Source organism: Microtus oregoni, unplaced genomic scaffold (genome assembly GCF_018167655.1).
Source record: "Microtus oregoni isolate MIOR12 unplaced genomic scaffold, Mior012 000012F_ref0000307, whole genome shotgun sequence".
Taxonomy (NCBI): Eukaryota; Metazoa; Chordata; class Mammalia; order Rodentia; family Cricetidae; genus Microtus; species Microtus oregoni.
The window spans coordinates 25,012,504-25,039,677 of record NW_024543071.1 but is presented as its reverse complement, the minus strand read 5'-3'; the positions used below and the strand labels follow the sequence as shown (position 1 = coordinate 25,039,677).

Sequence of the window (27,174 nt, the reverse complement as noted above, 5' to 3'; positions counted from 1 at the left end):
AAGTGCTTGGAGACTTATGTGTGATCCAGCTTCCTTAAAAGCCCAGGAAAACCCTGAGTGCCATACTTGATATTTACTGCATAAAGCTAAACACAGAGGCAACAGTGACTCTGTATCTTTTACAAGTACTTCCCTTCGTAAGCATGGCTTTCCAATGCTTAATGGCTTCCCAGTGCTCAGCCTTGTCAGAAGTCCACAGCTGATCCCCAAAAGTAAGAAAAAAGATTAGTCAACACTCATTCTTGCTCAAACAGTCATATAGTCTATGAAAAATTTTACCTCAATGATTTCTCTCAGCTCTTAGCTAAAACAAAACTGCACATTTGGCAGAGATAAGTTACACCATGCAGGAAATATTAATGATTGGAAATTTTCTCCCTTTCAGTTGCTACCTTTTCCTTCCATTTGCCTACCACACATCTAAAGTGCATTGCACTCATGGGATCCAGCCCCAGCAGCTACAGTAAGGCAGATCAGGCAGGATACAAATAGTGAAGGTCATAACAAAAAATAAACAAATATGAAGTCTAAATTAATCCCAGTAACTAGCCATAATGTCCTATTTTGTGCTGTAAGAAAGAAAACCGTCCCTCTCGGCAACCTGCTACAGTGTTCTGTTCTGCACCGATGACCTGCTAGGATCCTGATGGCAAATTCCTCAAAAGCAAGGGCTACACTGCTCCTATCTTTGCCCTCTCAGTACTGACAATCCTGACCACAGCAAGAGTCCAGGGTTTATCAAATCAAGAAGCAAACACCCTTTGATTTAAAATTTTAGAGATACTAAGTGGATAAATCCCTACATTGGAAGGCAATTCTACAAAACTGTCGATTATTCGTTAGGTCTTGTTGCTGTTGTTTTTAGACAGCGTCTTCAGATCTAAACTCAGACTGTCTTCAGACCAGAGATCCTCCTGCCTCTGCCTTCTGGTTGTTAAGATGACAGGCGTGCACCACTGCTCCCAGCTACCTGCTAGGGTTTTAGCAGACACAAGCACAGAGGAGGCCCCTACCATCCTTTGTAGAGTGACATGGACGACACCAGACCTTTTATCAAAACAATTACTTAGGTTGTTTTATTACAGCTACAAATAACCTTTATTTGATGTAATGTAATAAAACATTTTCAAATTTAACAACATGTATCTGACATAATTGGTATTTAAATTATGAATATAAGTATATACGGTCACTCTAGCAAATCTGCGGCTCAGGAACTTGTACACACTTTGGAAGGACAGTGCCTACTTCCCCTTCATAAGAAGGGGCCCTTCCCTGTGTCTCATAATAAGTAATGTCAGTGACGGCTGGAAGAAGTCCATAATCCATGTTGGAACCCGTTTTATCCGGTGAGAGGACAGCTTCCTTCATTGTAGGAAAATAACATCTCTTTCAGTTCTCTTTTATCAAATTACAGTTTGCATTCATTTCCCCCGTGTGGACATGGGTTTTCTTCTGATCTCTGCCCTTCCTTCTCCTTCACCCACGCTGCTATCTAGTACCATTTAAGGGACCCTTTCTGTCTCCTTACCTGTCCTGAATGCTGACCATTTTTATTGGGGGGAGGGCTTAGAGGACAGAATTCATGGGGCACACATTTGATTTAAGATACAGAGAACGAACACAGAGACACATTCTCTACATGAAACAGGACGGCGTTCTAGAGTATTCACAACAGGGGTCCACACTACTTCCAATTCCCACAGTTCAGCTGGATGAACATGTTTATGCGGTCTCCAGAAGCACCGCAACCATTCATGGATAGTCCATCGCCACACTCCTTCCTCACGACACACAGTTCTAGAGCAGCCTGTGGGCTCCTTGCACCCTCGTAGAAGATGAGAGAAAACGACATGCCAAGAATCGTGTTAATATACAATGCAGTCAGGTGGCACTCACTCTTCTCCAGAGCCTTCAGGAGTGCGAGGGCAAGGAAAAGCTTTATTCGGGTTTTCTGCCTCTCTCCGTCCTGAGATCTGTTCCTGAGTTACACCACAATGATAAGGGGTTTAACAGCGGACGTACACTTGTGGGAAGTCACAAGGACCCTGCAGAAAAGCCAAAGTATTTGACAAAAGCTTCGGACAGACACTGCCCTGGGGAATCGTTTGTATCAGCTGATGACGGGTTTCTGTTTTCTAACATGGACATGCAGCACATTCAACACTACACTCACTGCAGTTTGCTTGGACAGATCCCTTCCATCCGACCACGGAGTGTATGTACTCTGTCTCATGGGTGATTCCTGGAGAGCTATCATGAAGCCTAGCCTGGAAGCATGGGAGTTGTGCGTTAGGATTTCCCCCCACTCACATGGATGTGGACTTGTGGAAAGCACCAGAAACTGCTTCCCTCCCAGAACCCAGCTCTGTTAGTGTGCTTACTGCTGAGATGGCTGTCTGACATGGACAGCTATTTTCATTGAAACACAATATCACTGATCCACAGGGAAAAGAAAGGGAGAAGTCGCTGTCTCCCCCCCCCCAAAATACACTTTGTACAACAGATAACCCCCCCCCGGGTTACATTCCAGCCATGCCAAGAAGACAGAAGCCACGTTCCGTTTTGAAGTCTCAGCCAATGATTTCGTAGTTTCCACCCGCTTTGCACTTTTCGCCTCCAGTAATCCACTCTGGATCATGTATCATGACCTTTTTTTTTACAGTGGTCAGAGTTTTGTCTATAAAAGAGAGAAAGACAAGAAAATTAGCCAGACCACAAGTTTGGGTTTTCACTTTGTGGTGGGTGGATTATTTCTTTTTTTTTTTTATGGCAGTCAGTGATTTCAATCATTGGTGACTTAGAAGGTGTCACGAGCATCTCTAATGTAGAAGAAGATGTTAATATGGCTCTTTTCATAAATGCCAAAGGTTCTGTAAATTACCAAGCCCATAGTAATATACTTGAGAACGAGACCCAAATAACCCACATAGAAATCTTTTATCATATAGATGCGTCCAAAATTGGCTTTGCTTTCAAAAGTACTTAAAATTTTTACAAAATAGTATAACCTTTTCCCTACTTGAGAAGAATAACTGTTAAAAGAATAATGACAGTCTGAAAAACAGAGGGGGCAATATCAAGGTTGGAAAGATGAGGCGGAAATTTTTTCAATAATAATAATAATAAAAGAATAAGGAGCAGGGGAAGAGAGGAAGGGATATAGGGAGGCTAAACCCAAACTAAAGATGGATTAAAAGCCATACAGGAAATCTAATTTGTAAGCTAATCAAAATACAATTTTAAAAAAGAATTTGAATAAAGGTATCCTGCATGGGTGTAGATTGCTGCTCCAAAAAGGTGTAAGTTATTAAATGAATATCCTAGTGCCAGGGTAGGGTACATTCCTGTGAAATTTTTGGGGGGGAAGCTTGGGAGGCACCAAAGCAATACAAACTACCACCATTTCCACAGCTGCTTTCCAAGGCTAGGTGATAAGACCATGCTGAAGACATCACACAATTTGGTTGAAATCAAACAGGAACTGAACTGAAAAATTCCTCTCTGATGGCTAGCTTTCACACTGCCAGAAGATACTTTGTCAGTGGACCATGGTTAATGCAGAGACTCAGTCAGTCAAAGTGGTGGGAATAACTGATCACTGAATGCTCAGCCTTAAGTGGTACACCTACATCACTCTTGCCAAGGTCAGGGAACAGGGAAAAAGAGGGTAAAGAAGGAATATAAGAGCAGGAAGATGGAATGGGGAAAGGGTGATGGAACACATCCTCTGGACATGGCATGACTATTGGATTCATAAACTCACAGATGTGGTAGTCACCTGCACAAGTCCAGGTCCATTAATGTCCCATCAGGAGTGAAGAGGGACTCGTGAGGTTTCATGGTTGCAGGGGCAGTGTGGGAGTTGTAGAGCTACTGGAAAGTTACCCTTTCTAAAGTAAATAACCTCTCACCAATGCTCAATAACTAATCAAATGCAGTGGGTCTCTCACACAAAATAAACATGAAAGTGGGTGGATGGAGGACTTGAAAAGAATAATGCATTTGGCCAAAGAGAGATAAGAAGGAATAAGGGCTAGATGATGAAGGAGAGTATATTCTTATTTTCTCTCTCTCTCTCTCTCTCTCTCTCTCTCTCTCTCTCTCTCTCTCTCTCTCTCACACACACACACACACACACACACACACTCACAAATTGTATTACTTCCACTGAGAATCATCACCCACTGTAACTCACCTACACAGAAACTAGAGTCCTGCTTCCCTCCAGGTCTGTCTTCTAGACTCACAGAAGTACAAGCCTTGGGCCACAGTAAAGTTTAAGCCAACAGCTGAGAAAGTATCCATTCAACTGGTATAGAACCACACCCCCACAATGCCACATTTTCACAGGCCTTGACTTACCACACGAGCACTATGTTTAGGAGCTGCTCTAGGAAGTCACAGGCCCAGGACCAGGTTTCCAGGTTAGGAAACCTGCCTCACTCACACTGTCCCTGTATCTGAATCCATTTACCTGAAGTTCCCTTCTCAGCCCAGTCCTTAACAACTGAATTTCCCAGCTGATAGAATACTCTTCTCCATAAGACACAATCTCTGGCTTCAACCCTCAACCTCACACAAGAGTGCCTGAGAATAACTGCTGTATTTCAACCAAATCCCAGTTCCACACACTAGAGTGAAGACAGGAAATAAGTTGTGTCCTCAACTAAGGAACTCCAGAGACAATTCTAGCCTAGGACTGTTGACTCTTAACCTCAAGGGGAAGGAACACACCTAGCAGTGTCTAACTCAGCTTTGCTCGCACTGGCTCCTAAACTCTACTGAATTCCTGCAGGCTCTAGTCAGCACCATCTCCAGAGCCCACCTTTCCTTACCAGCCACCTGCTAGCCACAGTGACGATTTAAGGGTTCCAGGTCCCAGACTACTTAGATAGCATTAGCCTCTCTCCTCGTGTCAATGCCATTTTCCTAGAGCAGTCTCCCCAAAAAGAGACCTCACATTTACGTTAGCTTTACAGCACACACTCCTACAATTGGTAGGCTCTCCATCCAGCATGCCCACTATAGCCTAGTATCACTCCTGTCAAAAACCTACTTGACTCCCTGGACTAATTCCAACCTATTCAACTTCCTGACATCACTGAAGACATGTTCCAGGTCCACTGGCCATCTCTGTCCACAGCTGTCACTGGACTGGACTGTCTTAAGCACTGAGCAATCCCTATCCTAAGCCTCCCACATCTCTTCTTATTAAATCCTACTACCTCGATATCATGTCTTCAATGATTTTACCATGTAAATTATCTTCCTAAGGACACCCCCCATGCCTTATTTTTATTGTGTACTTTTCTGTACTGTTTGATTGTGTTACCTGTATTTTTTAAAAACTAAAGAAAAACAAAAACACAAAAAGGTGGTAGAAGAGGTCAGGGCAAGGGCTGGGGCTCAAGTGGGGGTTTGTAGCGTGTGTGAGGTTCCTGACTTTGATCTTCAGCATTACATAAAACACCACACAGACCAACACCCTCCCTACTTTAAGAGACTTAAACTCTGGGTAACTGCAAAGCATGGAGCGAAGAACCTGTTGTCATTACTAGTTGATTATTTAATAAAGGCCAAGCACTGAACTTGAACTTCAGGCAATTAGTGATGAAGAAGATATCACTGTGAGGGACATATTAGTAAAGAAAATGTTGCTGAGAGATACACGTCCAGGGAATAGCAAACTCTTCTTTTTGCTCCTGTCACCAAAGTAGCAGCCCATAACAGACACCCAGGATTGCAAGGGACCTTGATATTTCTTCCCAGTTTCCCCTGGGATGAACTTTACTTCATTTCCTTTAAACTACCCCTTTCCACAGAGAAAGCATGCAATCAGGTTGAATTCCAAAGCTGCAGCCTAAAGCTAGGAGGAAAAAATTGACAGAATTCATGGCAGAAACACAAGGTTATTCTGTGATGAGTCACTGCTAAGTACCACTGCAGCTGACGGGGATACTAAGAGGTTCTTTGAAGAGAAAGACAATACAGTCACCAAGGAGAAGAGGGGAGACGGAAAGGAAGAGCTCCTTCAAAACAATTCCATTATCCTCTTCTATAGCAAAGTATTTGAGAAACTGCTCTTCAGAACTGCTCATAAAGGATTCCAAACAAGTCCTTGTGACACGATACTTAAAAGCAATTTGTGGCAGTTCAAGTCTGTGAGGAAGATCGCTGGATTAAAGAGAAAGACAGGATCCTTGCTCATGTCACATTGTCACATTTTTTTAATTGCCTTTATTTACACACTTGTGAAATAGTGAAAAGATTAAAATTGATAGTAGTGAACCAAAATTACCAGTGCAACAGTATTCAGGACTTTTTTCCCTGCATTCACTCCGTTACCCCAAGGAAAGTCCTCGAGTGCCTGCTGGGCTCCTGGGACTCTGGTTATGCTGATTAAGAAAATGGGGAAAAAATGGGTAAATATTTGGAAGTGACAACACACAGTCTAGACTGTTCACACAGAGAAAGGAGACTGAGGTGTAGGGGGGGAAATAATGGAGTCAAGAAGGCCAAGCAAGAAGCAAAATAACACAGACCCAATCCCAAACAGTCAGAGAGGAAGAAAAAGGCAGAAGTAATGGGGAGTTTCCCAGAGTCCTTAGGGTGGCCTCCAGATGTGTGAGGGAGCCAGAAAAGTAGGAGGAGTCTAAGATTTCTCCTTTGTTCTGTCTGAGCTGTGGAGTACATGTCTTTGGTCACTCTTCTAGAGACCACAGTGACCGATTGCATTATCATTTAGACTCGTAGAGTATAACCCCAAATGTCACCCAGCCTTATAATATCAAAGAACAAGTTAGCAAAACATGAGACACTTAAAAGCAACATATGTCAGGTCAAATTGATTAGCAGCTTTCCAATTAGTGTTTGCTTGAACATAGCTGTGCTGTGTGGACCACACAGTCTCTAACTCCGGCTGAAAATGATGATCAAGTGTCACTAACCTCAATAGCACTAAACCCACAGGAGTGTGAACTCCCAGAGATGAAGACTGTTGTGCAATCCTCTTTCTACCCCTGTCGTGCCTGGTGCTGTAGCTCATGCCCAGAAAGCCATCTGGTGTTTCTAGTAATATCCGTGCAAGGACTCTACATCCAGCCTCCACCTTTGGAGTATTCTGTACTCTGCCACAAAACCAGTGCCCCTACGTTGATGGCTCCATCCACTAGATACAGAAGACATGGGTGACTTACCACAATCTCCACCAGAGTTTCCAAACCTCTTTCCTTACAGGTTAAGTCTTTTCTGCGGGAAGCCTTTGTGTGCATTGTAGGACAGCTGGCCGCCTCCCTGACCTACACCTAGTAGATGGCATTTAACATCCATGCCCACTCCAGTAATGACAATCAAAAGTATCTTCGGACATTGCCAACCATCCCGAGGGGAAGAGGCAACAATTCCTACGAACTGAGAAATGTGGCCTACGCTTAAATCCAAGTTCTTGGGGCTGCATGGATTATTTGTAGCACTATCTATATCATGTCTACTCTGATCTCCAGCTGTTTCCTCACTCTAGGAACTAGTGTAGATCAGCTCCGGCTGCTCCTCCCTTTGCATTAGCTCTTACCTTCGTGGCTCTACACGAATGTCCCTTTTACCTGGAATGCTTCTCAGTTCGCTGTTAATGATAAATGCTTTGACTAGCCTCAAAGATGAACCTTTCAGGAAGTCTCCTCTGAAAGCATTCATGGAAGGACCAGCTAAGTCATTTTCTTCTCCGTTCACTGGCACGGCTTTCTGCCTTGACTCTCATCATTAGGAAACAAAACTGACTGTATCTGTGTTGTGCTGGATTCAGGCCATTATAACAAAATATCATAAAGTGGCAGTTTGTGAGACTGCGCTTCATCTCTAGAGACTAGGAAGTCCGTAATTGATGAAGCAGTAAATTTGGTATCTGCGAGGCTCTCTGTCTCCTTCATAAGCCAGTTCCCTCTGTTCCCTTTCATAAGGGCCCTCCTGACCCAGTCACCTCATAGGGTCCCCACCTTTTGATACTGCTATATTAGAATCTGTACTTCAACACATAAATTTAGAGGGAGCACAAAAGTATGTTTCTCTGTTTCTATATGATCACCAAAGTATATGTTTCTGGACTTCACATATGGAGAAATACATGAACAACAACAAAAGTGATGTCACACTTTATGTATCCTCTATGTACACCAGTGTGCACCAGTCATCCAAAAAGAAACTGAAAATGAATATTCTAACATTGGTGCCGACAACAAAACCTCCTGGTACAGCATTCCAAAACGGCTGCCATATGAACTCTTTACAATAGTTCTAACAGTAAATGCATCCAAACGTTGATGGATATTTTCAAGCCAATCATCTTAACCGATTTGCATATTTATAAATTCAAACTGAGAGAGATGTAATCAGGCACAGTAATTCTCTCTTAAATCAAGGGACAACAGACTATTGCCTGTGAGCCAAATCCAGCTGGTCATCTCTTCTATAAACCAGGTTTCGTTGGTATGTACCCACTGCCTCTTGTTTACTTAAGTGGGTGACAGTGGCAAAGATGAGAAGTTTCAACAGAACCGTATGGTTTGCAAAAACTTCAAATACTACTTACATGGGTCCTCACCATATAAGTCCGCTGACCTTTGTCTGGGACCTAACAGGAAGCCACACCCAAGCCTCCGCACTAGCGAAGGACAGACGAGCAAGCATACTTATGTTTTATTTGAGCTGATTTGTTTTTACAAAGGGTTCAGTAGCGTGAAATTAAAGCACTTCTGAACACAGGCTTCCTGGGCTGAAATCCAACTCTATCAATCTAATCTGAAGGACCGTGGGGAAATGACTTGATCTCGCCAAGCTCTTGTTTTATCATAGTCAAAATGTAAAAATGGAGAAAATAAGTAGCCGGTCATAAAGTTTTGAAGTTTCAGTGGTATTATTCCCACAGAGTTCTCAGCGTAGTGGCTGGGGCTGAATCCACAATCACTGTGAGCTATTATTTCAAACAGGGAAACATGTTTGTGTCATGTTTTTAAAATTGCTATTCTTATACCAGAATTATCTGTGAATGTATTAGATAAACTAATCAGTGAAATTATCCTTGAGTCGTCAGAGGCCTGAAAATAGAGAGACGATTAGGACATCATCTTCCCTCTCCTAGTTCGCACACTGGCTGCCGAACGGCGCCTCCTGCCACCCGCCTCACGCTGTCTGCCTTCCACGCCATTTCCAAAGATTTCCCTCAAACACATTCCAAATTGTGTTATTCCTAAAAAATAAAACCAACACACATTCCTCCTTCTGGCCTAACAATCCTGGTGCCAGGCAAAATAGCTTAACAACTTGTACCAAGAAATAGCTCTTTCCAGGGGATACAGAAGCACACCAACTAAAATGGGTTACCCATCAACTCCCTTCCTTTCACCTGATAATGAATGCAAGGCTATTTGATCAAAAAATCTATAGCTGTCATCAGCTCATCTTAACACCCCCCGGTCCAAGCTCTAGAACTCTTTCCTATCAATGGCCTGGGTTTATTTCCTATATTTGAGAAATGACTAGGATTCTGTCCAGATGGGACCCTCCCACCGAGCATGTCTAACAAACACAGCTCACTTAGAGGAAGCACAGCAGCCTAGCTGCCTTCCTAGCAAGCGGGTGTCCACTGTTCCTAGCCCCAGCATTCAGTAACTCTTCGCTACCTCAGACTAAATTTGTCTGACAAGTAGAATTACATGACGATTAAAGGCACAGGCACTGGGATGATTCATTCCACATCTATCTGATCATAAGTCAATTATCCTATATCAATTACCCTGAGCCACAAGTTAATCCCCTGGGAACAGTAGCATGGTAGCTACTGCCAATGGCATTCTACAGCTGTCAATCACTGGCATAGATTACATAAACAGAAATAAAAAGCAGAGCTTCTTCCCTGAGAATTTCCAAGTCTGGAGGGCAAATGCTCATTTCGTGGGATCATCTAGATTTGAAAGGTCCTCGGAGGTTGTTTATAATGAGTGTTCTAGAACCTGACATCACAGGCTAAATTTTTAAGTCCTGCCTTCTGTGTTGTGAATGATTTCATGTGAACAGCAGTGTATACACACTAGAAGTAGAAATGAACACTGTGATGTTAGCCCCAGCTCAAGGACCAGAATAGCTATACTCTAACAACTTCCCATTCGAAGACAAATGCACTCTAGTATTTAGAAGACTTGCAGTCCTAGGATGGAGGTTATGTGGGATCTAGACTTAGTGGGGACCTAATTGTGAGACATGTCACTTGCCCAGGCACACTAACAAAGAAGGTCCCTCTGAACTAAAGCCCTCAAACTTCTCTGCTCTGTTCTTTCCTATTCCCATTTCTCATAACACGGGAATATATTCTCCACCAGAACCTGTTATGATCTTATCCCAAGTTTCTTTCCTCTCTCAATGGTCAAATCTCCTCTATATAACGTTCTTTTATATAAAAAAAAAAGTCTTCATTTTACCTGCTGACCACACTACCATCTTTCCTCTCACCTCCGTAACAATGCCGAATTTGTTAATATGTGAGTTACTTGTGAAACTCTCAAGTCCTTACTAACATTAGCTCTTTGTAGCACGTTTTCAGATCTCAACTCCCATTGGTCCCTAGAATATCAGGAACATCTCCCAGAGAGTCCCAAAAACTTGACAGCTCCAGGAGGAATCCGTTCCTGGATACCAAGACAGGAAGCATTTCTTGACAGCTCAGTGGCTAGGGCCTTGTCCCAGCATGACATCTCCTAGATGGATGAAGTTCCATACCCGAAAAATAACAACAATAAATAAAGTAAAAAATAAAAAGGCATTTCTTCCTCAAAAGAGGCATTTCTCTGGGAACTATGAGATCGCCAGGAAAGGTTTGCCACATGGAAGAACAAAAGCAATGAAAATGGCAATGTCATAGGAATTCAGATACAGGGACAGACATAACTAAGACGTTATTTGTGATGAAAGAGATGGAGAATATCACCTTCCATGTCACCGGTCACATGAACTGAAATTCATCAGAAAACCACTCTCTTCTTCCCTTTCAAATACCTAAATATCCCGGGTTTTGTTGTTTTTTGTTTTCTTTTTTGTTTTCTTTTTTATTGTTTTTTTATTGAGCTCTACATTTTTCTCGGCTCCCCTCCCTGGCTCTCCCCTCCCCCCTTCAACCATCCCCCAAGGTTCCCATGCTCCCAGTTTACTCAGATCTTGTCTTTTTCTACTGTCTACTTCCCATGTAGATTAGATCTATGTAAGTCTCTCTTAGTGTCCTCATTGTTCTCAAAGTTCTCTGGAATTGTGGTTTGCAGGCTAGTTTTCTTTGCTTTATGTTTAAAAACCACCTATGAGTGAGTTTTTAACCTCAATACGAGTGGGTGAAAGTATTCTGAACTCACACCTGAAGTCTGGTAGAACATAGGTTAGCCACTGATTCAGAAAGCTCTCCCCAGCATTAAAGAAGCTGCATGAAGGGGGTGAGGCATAAAAGGGTGATAGTGATAAGTAACCTTACAGCACAAACTCGACTCTCCCGGGCCTCTCAGCAAGTTTCAGGGCCTCGTGCATGCCTGCCGCAGAGAGCTTCCGATTGATATTCCGGTATTGGCACTGGAGGAGGCTGCGGTAGGTGGTCCTCAGGTCCCGGTTGAAGAAGGCATATATAAAAGGGTTAATGAGAGAGTTTGCATAGCCCAGCCACAGACATGTCCTCTCCACCCACAGCGGAATGCAGCTGCAGGCGGTGCCACAGATAAAGGGCCTTGCTGTGGACAAGAGGAAAAACGGCAGCCAGCACACTGTGAAGGCTCCCACGATGATCCCCAAGGTGGTGGCTGCTTTCTGTTCCCTCTTGAAGATGGAGATGTTTTTCCTTTCGTGTTTGAGCAGTCTCGAAAGATTTGCACACTCTTCCACCTCCTTCTGGAGCTTCACCACACCATTCAAGGAGATGACGCTCTCCGGTTGCACACGCGGGAAGCCTGGGAACTTGTGTTTGGCCGCGCTCTTCCTGGCAGCCTTGTAAATCTGATAGTACATGAACAGCATGACCGACATGGGGATATAAAACGCCACGGCGGTGGAGTAGATCGTGTAGCCAAAATCCTGGCTAATCAAGCACACTTTGTCATCGTTCACATTCTGAGCCCATCCGAAGAGCGGAGGTAAGGTGATGGAGGCCGAGAGAAGCCAGACGGACAGAATCATTTTGGCCATGCACCTCCCGTTCTGCCTCACAGGGTATGTGAGGGGTCTCGTGATCCCGAGGTACCTAGCGGAGAGATGAAAAGATAAGAACTGAATACAGTCATCACTGGACACCTATGAAATGCTATCGGCCAGGCTCTGGTAGCATCCATCGCTTCCATTTTGCAGGAAGGTAAACTGGGGCTCTCCTACTTTACCTCTCTACTCCAGGTCATGCCCTTTGGTAAAGTTAGCCATGTTTTACTTGCACCTTGTAGATTCTGACAACCAAGGCAGCCAAGGAGGTAAAGGTGAAAGGCCTGCATCCTCCCGTGACCACCACCATTCAAACCAGGTTAAAACATCACTCCTTGTGCGCAAACATCTTCACAGCTTAGTAAAAATCTGTCACGCTGATGTTATATATCCGCCTCATCTGCACATTCTTAATTCTGGCCAGCTTTAATTCCGTCCAAAGTCCCCTTGGCAATAGAGCCTGTAAGATTACTGATCTGTTAGCTATTTGAGGACTCTCAGGATTTGGAAATGGAAACAGGAGAAGGAAGTGATTAATTTTTATTGTCATAAAATTCTCACAAAACAGTAACATCAGAGGAACATTCTTTGACATTAAAAGCAGCCTGCCTTGAGCTGCAGTTCTGAGATGGTGCACAGAAAGGGGACAGTGCTCATAAAGAGTAGGCAAATGTACCGTCATCCCTCTGTGAGCATCTGGAGAATGAATAGATCTGCACTTCTTTTATCAGAGATTTACGATGCCAAAGGGACAAGGCAGACAGACAAAAACATACCCTGTGAGATGTTTGACTAAAGGCTCAATGTTTGTAAACGTTTGGAATTTTTCTCTGTGTATTTAACGGTCTTGAGAAAAGCTTGTGATTCTGGCGGGGTTTTGCCCCCCCTCACGCATGTGGAAGATCCACTATTAAAACACATAAAGCAAGGCTCCCGCTTACCAGCCAGCAGCTCTTTTCTTCATGCTTTCAAATGGTAGAAGAAAGAAAAAACCTGATAACATCCCTGATGCTTAAGTTATCCCACAGAAGGTCAAAATCATGTTTTCTTTTTTGATGAAAATTAGCATTTCTACATCATTTACAAAACAGAGATACAGTAAAAATGAACAAGTAAGATTTGCTTATTCACCATGAATAGATATTCATTCCTTCATTCCTTCAGCAAGTATAAGTGTTTCTGAAATTGGCTCTAAGGTCCCGAGATCCCAAAGTTGTTCAAATCCCTTATGTGAATATTGCATAACCTACTTACACACACACACACACACGCAATCTTTGACTCAAATCATGTCTAGATGACATATAACACCTAGTCAGATAGAAACACTATGTAGATAGTTGCCATAAAGTAATGGGAATCCTGGCAAGAAGAAGGTGAGTCTGTACATATTCAGGACAGATACAATTATCATAGGCCTAACCACTTGGCATGTAATCTGTGGTTGACTGGATCTACTGATTAAGAAATCACAATACAAAGGTTTGACCATTTTAATGGAACTGTTTCTATATGCCACGCACTGTCTAAAATGTTGAGTATATAGCAATAAATCAAAGAGATAAAATCTTTTGAAAGCAGCACCAAGTGAAATTATGAAGAGAAGAGGGAAGAGCTGTAGAACAGCTAGTAAAAAGGCATTTTCTGTGCCTTCCTCTTAGGTGATCATTGCATAGTTTCTTCATTTCACAAGTTGTGCCTTCCCAGTTCACAGCAAGAATTGTCCATAACCACGGGCTTATCAACTGAAGTTAGAACCATTTTTTTTTTGGCTCCCAACTGAATAAAAAAGACCAAGGATGCTTTCCTAAGAAATCAAGAACCACGACCATGCGGTTATCCAATCAAGCAGGTGCTTGTCTGAAAACCCCATCCCTACTGGTGGGCTGTCATAGTGCTAGAAGGCATTATGCACCCTACCAGAGGGGGGGATAATCATCAGCCATACCCATCTGTGCACTTTCAAAACCTATACTAATGCCCAACCTGGAAAAACATACGGTGGCATGAATGTCATGGGAGTGACCAACCACCTTCTGACTGTATTCAATGCCAGCTCCACAAGTTAACACCCACTCATGGCACAATTATTAGGACAAGGAACCTGTGACTAGACACATCATAGGCCCTATCAGAGCCTCTATTACTATTACTCTGCTAAATGGGATAGTAGGAAGCTGATCTTTACACACATAGATTGGTGCATTTCTCGGCCCTCACCAAAGCAGCTTCTTTCTGCAATAGATGATGATTGACACAGAGGCCCACCCTCAGTCAGGGAACAAAAGACTGGATGCTCAACTGCAAATGGGACATCTCGTTCACACGTGCTCTTCTCAAGGATCAGGGATTATTGCAGAAGAGGGAGCAGAAAGATTTGAGGAGCCATTTGTGGTAGATAACACAGGGAAGGCGTGTCTTCTGGAACAGGAAAGGTGTTGCACATATGGGCTCACAGCAGCCATTGACAGCATGCACAAGATCTGTGTAAGCTCCAGCCAGGCAAATTCTCCCTGAGGATGGGGGGTGGGGTGTTCACATAGCCCCACCCCTAGCTGAAGAGCTGTTGGCAATTGGCAGCCATTGAGAGAGGAAGAGTCAGTTTTCTAAGTATGTCTACCTAATAGATCAACCATGACAGAGAGGAAGGCCACATAGTCAAGAATGTATAGGCAGGACAATTTAGACTCCATGGGTTAAACATAACATGTTGAGTGGGTGAAAAATGGGTAGATCTGGAAGGAGTTGGGTAAGGGGTGAATATGATGAAAATGTGTTGTATGAAATTCTTAAAGAACTAATTTTAAAAGATATGTACAACAGAAGCAGGGGCTATCCCCTTCACAAGAGCAAAGAAGAGCAAGGAGAAATGACAGGTGACTAGGGACAACCTTCAAAAGCATGGGCCCAGTGATCTAGTTCCTCCAATGAGGTCCCACCTTGCAAAGTTTCAAGAACTTCTTGAAATACTGCCACCATCTTGATGTGGGAGGCCCTTCTGTAGATGTGTTGCTTTTATTTGTCAATGAATAAAGCTGATTTGGCCTATAGCAGGGCAGAATATATATATTGGAAGGGATAGAGAGAGAGAGAGAAGGCAGAGTCAGGAAGACACCATGTAGCTGCCGTAGGAACCAGATGCTGGAACCTTACTGGGTAAGCCACAGCCTCCCGGCAATACACAGAATAAAAGAAATGAGCTAACTTAAGATGGACTAGTTACTTAATAAGAAGCTTGAGCTAATAGGTCAAACAGTGTTGTAATTAATATAGTTTCTGTGTGATTATTTGGGTTTGGGCAGCCAGCCAGTAAACATATGAGTAGTCTCCTTTTATACCACCTGGGAAATAAGCACCCAACACATGAGCCTGTGGGGGACATTTCATATACAAACTGTAATGTTTGTATGACAGTCAACTTTAAGTGTATTGTCTCTTCTCTTCCCTGATGGTCAAACATGAATGACAGACACACCATGTCATAGCTGATTGTCTTGTTGCTTCTTGCTGGCAAATACTGTCTAATATAACACTTTAAGAATGAAGTTACCAAAAATAATAATAATAAAATTAAAAAAATAATGTAGTTACCAAACAGTAACTGAGCAGTTTCATGGGAAAGGGATATTTTTATGAAACTCTATTTCATATATTCCTATTCCCATTCTTCTTTTGTGTAGTTATATACATGTGTACTTACCTATCAGATAGTCTCTGTAGAAAATGTTTCTGGTTCTAGTTTGTTGTTGCATTTAGATTACAAGAACTATACAGTAGTTGTAGAGGAAAATAAAGAGCTGTAATAAAATACTTCACTCTCGGGGAAAATACTAGACGAGTAAATGTAGAGAAGAAAGGAGAAAGGGAAATGAGCCAAGAAGAAAGAATCAGGGGAAAGGAAAATATAAAGGAAAAAGAAATATTAAGATTTATTTGTTTTATGTAGAATTATGTCAGCTACAAGCTACAGAAATAAACATCTGTAAAAATTTTAAATAGTAGTAAACACCACCCCCCCTCGCAAAAAATAAAAACCTTGGAGTTGATAGGAGCCTCATGATTAAGCTGATTTTGCCTTAAGGCTGAATGCAGTTGCTGCGCTGTGTCTATGTCCCTGGCTTTAAATTGACCAACCAGTACAACCCAAAAGCCAAGGTTCACGGAGATGTAGAGAACTTAGAAGGGTTCACGTGGTTCCCCAGGTGACCACCAGGTGGCACTGACACACCACCTTACACCTACTTACGGGCGAGGGGCTTGAGTTGGGGGATAAAACAGGTGCAGATTCCAAGAAGCCAGTAGAATTGCTCAGGGCAGTAAGTTGCATTTTATTTGGATGACTGCAAAGCAAAAAGTAAGCATCTATTTAAAGGCAAATGTATCTCTGTTTTCTTCACAAGCCCCTTGCAAGGGTGCTTCAAGACCAATCGAAAAATCCGCCTTTCTTCTGTCTATATAAATAATACAGAATTTACAAATATTTGATTTGTAACAGAGATTAACCAATGGTGTACTAAATAATATCTCAGAATACAAGACAATCTCATAGGGGCGCCTGCCCATACATGTTAGCACATTTAACTAACATATTTCAGGAGTAGGAGCCAGAACATAGTTAGAATGCCCTCGGTGTACTATTGTGGAATAATCTTTTTATACACTGTGAATGTGTGCCATTCATATTGCTTTACTAAAAGCTGAATAGCCAATAACTAGGCAGGATTTTGGGGGTAGAAAGAATGTTAAGAAGAAGGGAAGACACCAGAGGACACAGAGCAAGCAGCATGGGCATTACAAAGTAAAAGTAACCAGGCCACATTAAAGGACATAGATTTTATTTTTTTATATTTATTTATTTATTAGGTATACAATATTCTGCCTGTGTGTATTCCTGCAGGCCAAAAGAGGGCACCAGACCCCATTACAGATGGTTGTGAGCCACCATGTGGTTGCTGGGAATTGAACTCAGGACCCTTGGAAGAGCAGGCAATGCTCTCAACCTCTGAGCCATCTCTCCAGCCCAGGACATAGATTTTAAAAGGGGGGGGGGTGTTAATCTAAGTTATAAGAGCTAGTTAGAAACAAGCCTAAGCTATTGGCCAAGCTTTCATAATACATCTTTGTGTTATGATTTGGGAGCTGGCTAATGGAACAAAGAAAGACTAGCTACAGTGTACAAATTATGTTCTATAAACACTGCCATGCTTCGACTGTATCCTTGTCACACCTTACAAAAAAGAGGTCCCCAGGCCATATTCTATTCTGTGAGACTTCAGAAAGTTAAAATCAACTGAAAGATAACATACACCCCCCCCCCCAGTGTTGTCCCCTAAAGTGTCTGGATATAAAATAAATAAACAAAACCAATAGCGTATTTTTGGATAATTTAAATATAAATATTATAAAGATTAAGCTCTTCAACAACTAAAGACTTTAAATATTACTTTAAAAGCTTTAAAAAATAATCGGGACCTACACAAAGAAACTTAAAATGTTATTGAAATATATAAAAGAACACTTAATTCCAAGACGAAAAATGTTTTGGTCTCTTTTTTTTTGTCTTTAAGAAGAGTACCTAGTACTATGAAAGTGCCAATTTTCCTTTAATATCCATAATCCTTAAAATAGCATACAGGCCCAGCTGGATAACATTCATTCCAGGACTTCTGTTAGGTTGGCCACATGACGTCACAGCTTAAGTCAATGTGTAAAAATGGGCACACACTCTGAAAAGGAATGCGAAGTGATAGTTATCTCACTGAAGCCAGGAGAGAAGTCACAGAAATAAATTGTTCTTATGAAAAGGAGCACAGGCGAGGTGCTGAGCTTTGGCTCGACGATGGAGCTCTTGTTTAGTCCGCACACCACAGAAACTGAAAACTACAACACAGTAGATCCTATTAGTCATGACTTCTCAGACTTTGTGACTAAGAAGAGGTGCGCTATGTCTCATGAATTGGTTCAACTATATGGGGGGCGGGGTAATGCTAAATGGGCCACTTTAAATCAGTAAGAAAAGGTTCAAGAGCTTTGCATTCTGTTAATTTACTAGTAAGCATGGTTAAAACAACACTTTTACCTTCTTAAATATAAATCCCAGATGGGTCAAATATTAACATGTCAAAAAATTAATACATTTATAATTTTTTATTTTTATTTAAATTAATAAGAATAATAATGATGATGATGACTGGAGAGATGAATCAAAAACTAAGAGCACTTGCTGCTCTTGCACAGGACCCAAATTTGGTTCCTAGCACTTAGATCAGGTGGCTCACAACTACCTATAACCCACCTACAGGGGATATCATGCCCTCTTCTGGTCTCGATGGGCACCTGCATGTACATGTGCAATACACACATCACAATACATACATCACACAAATAAAAATAAACCTTGAAAATTAACAAATGGCATTTATTTAAATTTTAAAATCACTACATGAACAATTAAGACGCAAATAACAAACATCTCCCAGCAGCTCCAGCACTGGCTACAGACCCAGGGGAGAGACTAGTCCTATATCAGGGTTAAGGCAGCTCTGAGACCTCACCAGAGGAGTTTCTTTCTGCAGTGGACAGCAGTTCATACAGAACTGGTCACGATACAGAAATAAATGACTGGAGATTTACAGCCACAAATGGGACATTTGTATCCCACCCTCCCCAAAGCTAAGGGACCATCATGGAAGAGAGGGTGGATAGGTTGTAAGAGCCAGAAGTCAGGAAGAACTAGAACAAACCAGTACATTCTGGACATGTCAGAACCACTGCTTGTGAGATCACAGCAGCTCTTGTTGCCTGCACAAGACCTAAACAAGATTAAGCCAGACAACACTCAAGCATAGAGCAAGAAGGGGTTCATGAGCCTCCGCCCCTAACTAAAGAGCTCTGGGGAGCTAAGGGTTTCTGGGGAAGGAAAAGCCAGTTTTCTTTGAGGATATAGGTCCTGGTATGTAGAACATGTTCCCGTGGATGGTGGTCTTACACTCAGAAGAATATGAACAGCACAGATTGGAGTTGATGGGTTACCACTTTTCAAGTGAACAGGAAGTTTGAAGATAGGAGGTTGGGGATTGTCTAGGTTAGGACTTTCATTGCCGTGAAGAGACACCAGGACCACGGCAACTCTTAAAAAAAAACATTTCATTGAGGTGGCTCATTTACAGTTTCAGAGATTCATCCCATTATCATCATGGCAGGGAGCATAGGGGAATGCAGGGAACACAGTACTGAACAGACATCTGAGAGTCCTACATATTATAGGCAAAAGAAGTCAACAGAGACAGTCAGTTGCATAGGAAACCTCAAAGCCCACCTCCACAGTGACACATTTTCTCCAACAAGGCCATATCCGCTCCAACAATGCCACACCTCCTAGTAGCACTCCCCTTATGAGATTATTGGGGGTCAATTACTTTCAAACTACCACAAGGATCAATATGGGAGGAATTAAGGGGAGGAACTGAGGGTGAATAAATTCAAAACAATGTGAAATTCTCACAGAAATAAAAACAGTTTTAAAATAATAACAGTCAAACAAAAAAGTGGGATTCAAATTGAACTATTCTTAGAACTCTTATTTATTCTTAGAACAAAAAGACAATCGTCCCAATGAAATCATTGAAGTAACTGACCAAAGAAGAAAACACTAGTGGCCAAATACACAAATAAAACTGAAATATTGCATATAGTCTGACCATTCACAAGGTCATCTGAGAAAATGCAGGGAATGAGGAACTCCATTACTCTGCTACAAGAAGGGACAGAGATGGAAGGGTGGAGGACAGTTTGCCAACTGACATGCATCATTTTGGCTCAGAAACCAGACTTGGAGAATGTGTCTTAAGATAGTTGTGCAAAACCAAAATGACCAATTTATAAAGCTGTTAACAAGGACAGAGGGGGAAGGGTGCCATTTAACACTTTGATAAGAGATAGGCAAATCACAGTGCGTCTCATACTCTAGGATGTGATGTCCTCAGTGATCCAAAAGCATTGTGCCCATCTGTATTGAATGACAGGGAAACACAAAAGAAGAGTGGATAGAAAATACCATCCAGCTCTCAGAGAAAAGCAATGGATTATTATATTATACATTAGCTTTTCATGTATATTTAGATATATGCTTATTTACATGCATATAATGGTATGTCCACAGAATTGCACAGCAAAATGTCAATAGAAATTTTATCTGAGATGTACAGACTTCAGTGGTTTTAAATTTTTATTTACAGTGTTTACCCTTGAAGGTTTTTTAAAGTGCACACATGAAAGTGTTGTTTTTCACTTTAAGAACAAAATAAAATATTTAAGAGCATTCTAACATTCCTAAATTGCCTGAAGGATTCTAACAGAGACAATATAGCACATAAAATCCTTTAAAAGTGGATAATTAAATCTTATATTGTTTTATTTGATTAGCATGTCAAAAATGTTTTATTACATTCACAGATTTGCACAATGGAACTCAAGAGTATTTAAAGTCCTATAATTAACTATATAAAGTAATATTGCTATTCAGGGAAGTATTTATTCAAATTATACATTCATTCTCCCCAAACCTGTATAGGATAAAATTTACCTTCAATGTGGAGAATGAAAAAAAGGGGGAAAAAATCATAGATTAATTTTTAATATTCCTCAATTATGCACAGTTAATATTTATCACACTAACATTTAATTAGAAATCAAGGTCCTCATGAAGCCTTTAGAAATGAACTTTAAAATACATACAAATGTTAAAAAACAGTACATCTCGGAGACAAAGATGCCAAAGTAATACATAATTGAGGAATGTAAGCTCACGATAGGGGTCTGACTGAAGTGGGAGATTGAAGGCAAGAGGATTAAGGAGCTATAATCCACCTGGAGAGGGATTGGAAACAAGCGAACTCTGCTGCTGGCCTCCTGTTCTAGCTGTATAGAAATGTAGATAATGGCCCTTAATTAAATGGCTTTTCCCGCGTTTCACTGCCGAGGAATCATGCCAAGGGTAAAAGAAATGGGTGGAGCTATTCTCAAGGACAGTGGTTCTTCAGCGTGCACAGCTGAAAGAAGGACTTTCACACACTCAGAAAGCCTCTTCCACAGACTTGCTCCCTTGTGGGAAGAAAACTCCAGCCATGGGAGAGGTCCCCCAAAATGGTCAGCAGCATGAGCAGCTTCTGAAACGTGGGATTCTAAAACTGCCTTTCTCTTCCCAGAAGGTTTGGGGGCCCAGGAACGTCTGTGTAGACGGCATTGACTACATAGTGTCTTCACGGCAGACACTGCCTGGTGTCTCCATCTGTCAGTTTTTACCTCTATTTCCTATGTTCGGTCTTAGCTGCCAGTGTGGCCTGAGGAAGCCACAATGAAACACGTTTCTTGTCTAATGTTTTTAGCTCTGTCTGAGGACTGAGCTAACTGAGATAGTCTTAGATTTTATATCTTACTCAGGTTAGAGAGGTTTTGGGTATGTAATACCCAACAAGGTTTTAGAAATTGTCCTGCCACCATTCACATCAAGAGATAAAACAGATACATGCTGTGGGACAATGGTCTGTACCCTGTCACTTGTGTTTTAAATAAACACTGATTGGCCAGTAGCCAGGCAGGAAGTATAAGCTGGGCTACCAGGCAGGAAATAGAGGCAGCGCAAGGAGAACAAGAGAATTCTGGGAAGAGAATGAGTCAGTCTGCAGTCATCACCCAGATGGGGAGGAAGCTAGACACAGAGCAAGCAAGATGTGACTGCCTCGCCAAAAAAAGGTGCCAAGCCATGTGTCTAACACAGACAAGAATTATGGGTTAATATAAGTTATAAGAGTTAATAAGAAGCCTGAGATACTAGGCCAATCAGTTTATAATTAATGTAGACCTCTGTGTGTTTATTTGGGACTAAACAGCTGTGGGACCTGGTGGGACAGAAACATCAGTCAACACATTTATGCATATAAATTAAAATTATTATGCTTATATGCACATATAAAATCGAAATAAAATTCTCCAAAAATATCTTCTATTATAATTACTCTCTTCTAGACTCTGTTTCATCTTATTCTGTTTCAGACTTTTTAGTGTGTGACTGTTTGTGTGTGTGAGTCTGTGTGGGTGTGAGTCTTTGTGTGGGTGTGACTGTAGGGGTGTGTATCTGTGTGTCTATGTGAGTGTATGTGTGTCTGTGTGTGGGTGTGTCTGAGTCTCTGTGTGTGGTGTGTGTCTGAGTCTGTGTGTGGGCGTGAGTCTCTGTGTAAGGGTGTGTATCTGTGTGTCTATGTGAGTGTATGTGTGTCTGTATGTGGGTGTGTCTGAGTCTTTGTGTGTGGTGTGTGTCTGAGTCTGTGTGTGGGCATGAGTCTCTGTGTAAGGGTGTGTATCTGTGTGTCTATGTAAGTGTATGTGTGTCTGTATGTGAGTGTGTATCTCTATGTGGATATAACTGTGAAAGGGGGTGTCTGTTTGTAGGTATGTGTCTGTGTCTGTGGGTGTGTCTGGGTCTCTGTGTGGTGTTTGTCTGTGTGTGTCTGTGTGTGTCTGTGTGTCTGTGTGTGTCTGTGTGCACATGTGCTCATGCCACGGGCTGACTTCAGTTCTCCACCTTATCTTTTTGAGGCAGGCTCTCTCACTGAACCCGCCATTCACCAAATGGCTGGATGAGCTAGCCAGTAAAACTCCAGGAATCTGCCTTTCTGGGCCTCATCAGCACTTGCAATCTTGCCTGATTTTGTTACCTGGATGCTGGAGATCAGTCCTCATGTCTACACACCAGTCTTTACCAACTACAACATTCCTCAACCCCTGTTTAGGGCATTTTAAATGCTGATTCTTTTTCTTCGATTTGCAATGATTGGGATCAACCAAGAGTCTTGCACATGAGAGCAAGTGCTCCACCATTGAGCTATATCCTCGGCTCTTAAATGCTGATCTTAATGCTCAATATTGATCTCATAAGCCAATAATGAAATGGCACAAATTTGGAAAAGTAATAGTGTTTGATAAATATATGGAAAGATGTTCACCATCACACATCAGGAGGGAAATATACATAAAAAGAATTAAAGATAATGACTATGATGATTAAAATTCATAATGTTCTGTTATGAAGCAGCTACAGTTTCCATACACCACTGGTAGGAGGCCAAAATGCAGTAACTTTGCAAAACTGTTGATGGACTTTTTCTGATTATATGACCTACAAAAGTTAATAATATACATTCTATGATCCAGCAATTCTTCTGGATAAGGAATGGCACTAATCCAAATTATCAAAAGCCATGTACAAGAATGTTCATAGGAACACATCTGTAATGGCCTCAAATGAAGACATCATTTCTATAAAATTGAAGTGGCCATGGTCCCATGAATACAGCAGAGCTATAGATGCAGCATGCTGACAGGGTCTATGAAACAAGGAGGATGAACCATCTACAGCCTGGCCATCAATGTTTGCCTCCCACAAACAGTGCTGAGCTATAGCAGCCCAAAACAAAAGAAAACCCACACTTTAAGAGCAGACAAAGCTAGTCTAAGGAGACATAAACAGAATAGTGACTAGCTGGGGTAAAGGGATTTATGAATGGGGAAGAATTAGATTAAAAAAACAGCAGTCTGGAAAGTCATATCCCTTTACCTAGGACTAGCACATACATCTGTTCACTTTTTAAAAATTAAACAGGCTATTCAGCTATGATGTGTGCAATACTCTCAATGCATGTAAATAATCTTATATTTTAAATTATTTTTAAAAAATACACTAACCCTACCATTTAACATTAGCCTGCATAGAGATCTGTTCTATAAAACCATTATTGAATGGTATCCCACTATTCTGTAAAGCCATACCACCCCATTTCCAAAATGCGATTGTGATTTAGAGCAGCAAATACTCTAAATTTCTTCCTCAAGCACCAATATTGAAGAAGAGAAGCAGGCAGAAGAAAGAAAAAAAAGTGAAAAATCCAACCAAGTATGGAAATGGAATAGCAAAACCCTCCTGTCTGAGAAAATAAACTATTATAGAACAAAACATAAGAACTTCTCCTTATGGGGATACTCAGACTAAGTTAAAGCAAAGCAAATCACTTAATTCCACAAACACTTTTAAGATTTATTTTTGGCATTAGTTTACTGTTTCCGCATAACATATTACCACCATTTAGTGGCTTAACCACTGCCAGAGCATCCGACAGTCCTGAAAGGCTCTGGGTACAGGTCAGCTGAGTGCTCCCAGGTCTCATCAGGCTCAATCATGCTGGCCAGGACCACAAGGTTCAGCGTCCTCTACCAAACACCCATAATTGCTGACAGTTCACCTCCTTGCAGCTTGTAGAACTTGAGAACATACATCTCCAAGGCTACATGAGCACTCTGAATCTCCCTGACCTTCAGATCTCCCTGGAAATGGAGCTCATCTGGGTAGATCGTGTCCACCAACATTCAAGGGGAAGGAACTGGACCAAGAATGTGGGCTGTGGAAGGAGAAAATTGAAGCCAGCTTGAACGTCTATCCTGTACAATAATGGAAGCCAAGGACATGGTTTTCTATTGATGAACTTAAACCAAAAGCTACTTGCCACCTACTCTATAAGAGACAGGGATTTTTACTGTTCTTTATGTGAGGAAGTTACTTTTGCGGTACTTTTTATTCAATTTTATATTTCTATTTATGTATATGAAAGCTGTCAAAAGAATTTTAGGCCACTGCAGAAAGTCATGAGAATGAAGAGTAGTATAGAAGATTAACAGCCACCCCTGAATTATGTTAATCATTTTAATTGGGTTATTGCTTACAATAAACTGAATTTTCCCACCTCCAAAATGTGGCCTTTTATTCCTCAGAGAAAACATAATTGGAAAGTCAAACATTTACAACAAATAACAAAACAGATGAGTGTCAGGAACTTTGCTTAAATGTTTTAGGAAAGGTGCTAGGGAAGAAGAAAACAATTCTGGGTTATGATAGTATGGCTCCTAACCCCACCTTATCCATAGAGACAGTACTGTTAAAAGGAGGTAAGAGAATAGATTCTTTAAAATTTGGTTAATAGGGACAGCAAGGTAGATAAAGGTACTTACTACACAAGTCTGGTGACCTGAATTTCACCTCCAGAACCCACATGAAAGCAGGAGGCCACCCACTCTGCAAAGTTATCCTCTGTCCTCCACTCACAGTGTGACGATCTCATATTTTCTCTCCCTTCCTTATCTCCTCTCTCCCTTTCCATATGTGTGTCTAAAATTTGTTAAAGTGTTTAAAGAGTGTCTACAGAGAATCAGACTGAGGCACAAGAAGTCAGCAAATAGAAAGTAAATGACAACCATTGAAAAACAGAAGTCCTAATATATCTCAGCAGAATTGAGGACAGCCACTAGCATTTGTCATCTCTCAGGACTGCACAGAAAGATATGCCAAGTTCCAGGAAACAGACACATCTTCTGCCTAGTGGAATATGTGCTGGGCCAGGACAGTTAATGAAAGTACAGAATAAAGGCTCACTTGCAGTGAATTCCCCTCCCTTCTCCCAACCCTACTCAGGCTTCAGAAAGCACATACAATAAGTACTGACCACAACAAACAGAAATGATATTAAACAAGGAAGAGTATCTGCAAGCATTCAATCACTCTGTGTGGGAACAAACAGTAAGTAAAAATAATAGCTAAGGAATGAGCAAAATATCCAAAAGAATTCTTACAGCAAAGGCTTCTGTGCGAGTCACAATACAACCTGGTACAATAATTACAACAAGGAAATGGACCAGTAAAGAAAGAGTATGTGTAAGGCTCCAGAAGGATGGACTCGAAAATAAAACACACTTTGGAACAGAATTTTTTTTCCACTGTAAGGAACATTAGCAAGTACCTGCAATCACCAGAGCAGAGGCATAACGATTCTGAAAGAGCAGAATGAGATGGAAAAAGAAGTTATTGAGTCCGGGAAATAAATTGAGGCCAAAACACCACAAGCGTAGATCTAATGGTGAGTTAGAAGTAGCCACGATAGAACAGACAGAGCTAAAAGCAGACCATTTGTGTGAAGTAAAGGCTTGAGGCAATCATGGACACGTGCAGAGAATTTATTCAAACAATCAGAGCAAAGATGGCAGCTAAGGAGAGAGCACAAGGATAACAAAAGGACTATAATCACAAAGATAATAATAACTGATGAAAGAATGGACCCAAGAAAATGTAGCAAAAAGTATGCAGGTAAACAGAAGTCAGGTGGACAGATGTGTTTTCCAATGAAAAACACAATAAATCGTAAGATCAAAGAGTGAATAGCACAACCAGCAAAAAGTATACAGAATAATTATCTATGATATCTACCCTGGTAAAGTTACTGAGCTTAAAGAAATGAAGAAGACCTCTAGAGGAAAGGTGGGTGGATACTGAGGAACTACATCCCTGGTTGTTCTTACACTTCTAAGTGCATGCTCACACTTGTGCACCTACACATTCACACACACACACGCTTGTTTTAATAGCACTTTATTCAACTCAGTATATCCTAAACATAACTCGCACATATAATCAATATAAAAGTGAGTGGGGCATTTTACCACGTTCTCTGCAGGACGTCTTTGAAACACCGCTGCATTTTGACAGCTTACCCTAATTCTCAGAAACTCCGTTTGTAGTGCTCCATGTACAGCTCTTGATTACTATATTGGACATGCTGTTTGAGAAGGCAATTTTCTACTGCTTCTGGTTCTTTCTAATGCATTCTTGGTGCTATTTCATGACTTACTTAATTAACTATTTTAATTGTCAAAGGGATGGCTAATTCTAATGTCCAGCAGACCTCAGATCTCTTGGGTGAAGACTGTCTCTATCATTCTGTCACCACCTAGGGGCCAGGTTAGTGTTCAAGGGTTGAGCCTGTACTGAGACCATGCAAATCTGAGTAGATTGTGCTGACACCCAGGGCCTTGGTGTTGTTTGGTCCTGGGCTGCTGCCAGGGACCATATCTGGACTC

General features: G+C 41.5%; 1 protein-coding gene across 3 annotated transcripts in view; it reads right to left on the bottom strand.

The window, feature by feature from the left end:
• Positions 1-1,090: 1,090 nt before the first annotated feature.
• The window catches only part of Htr7 (5-hydroxytryptamine receptor 7), a 93,176-nt gene continuing 67,092 nt past the window's right edge, over positions 1,091-27,174 (bottom strand). For all 3 annotated transcript variants that reach the window (XM_041661502.1, XM_041661503.1, XM_041661504.1), the window contains exons 2-3: positions 11,510-12,265; positions 1,091-2,680 (exon numbers count right to left, since the gene is read on the bottom strand). In XM_041661502.1, coding sequence (XP_041517436.1) covers positions 2,638-2,680; positions 11,510-12,265 — 799 coding nt within the window. In that variant the 3' untranslated portion in view covers positions 1,091-2,637. The remainder of the gene's footprint in view (positions 2,681-11,509; positions 12,266-27,174) is intronic.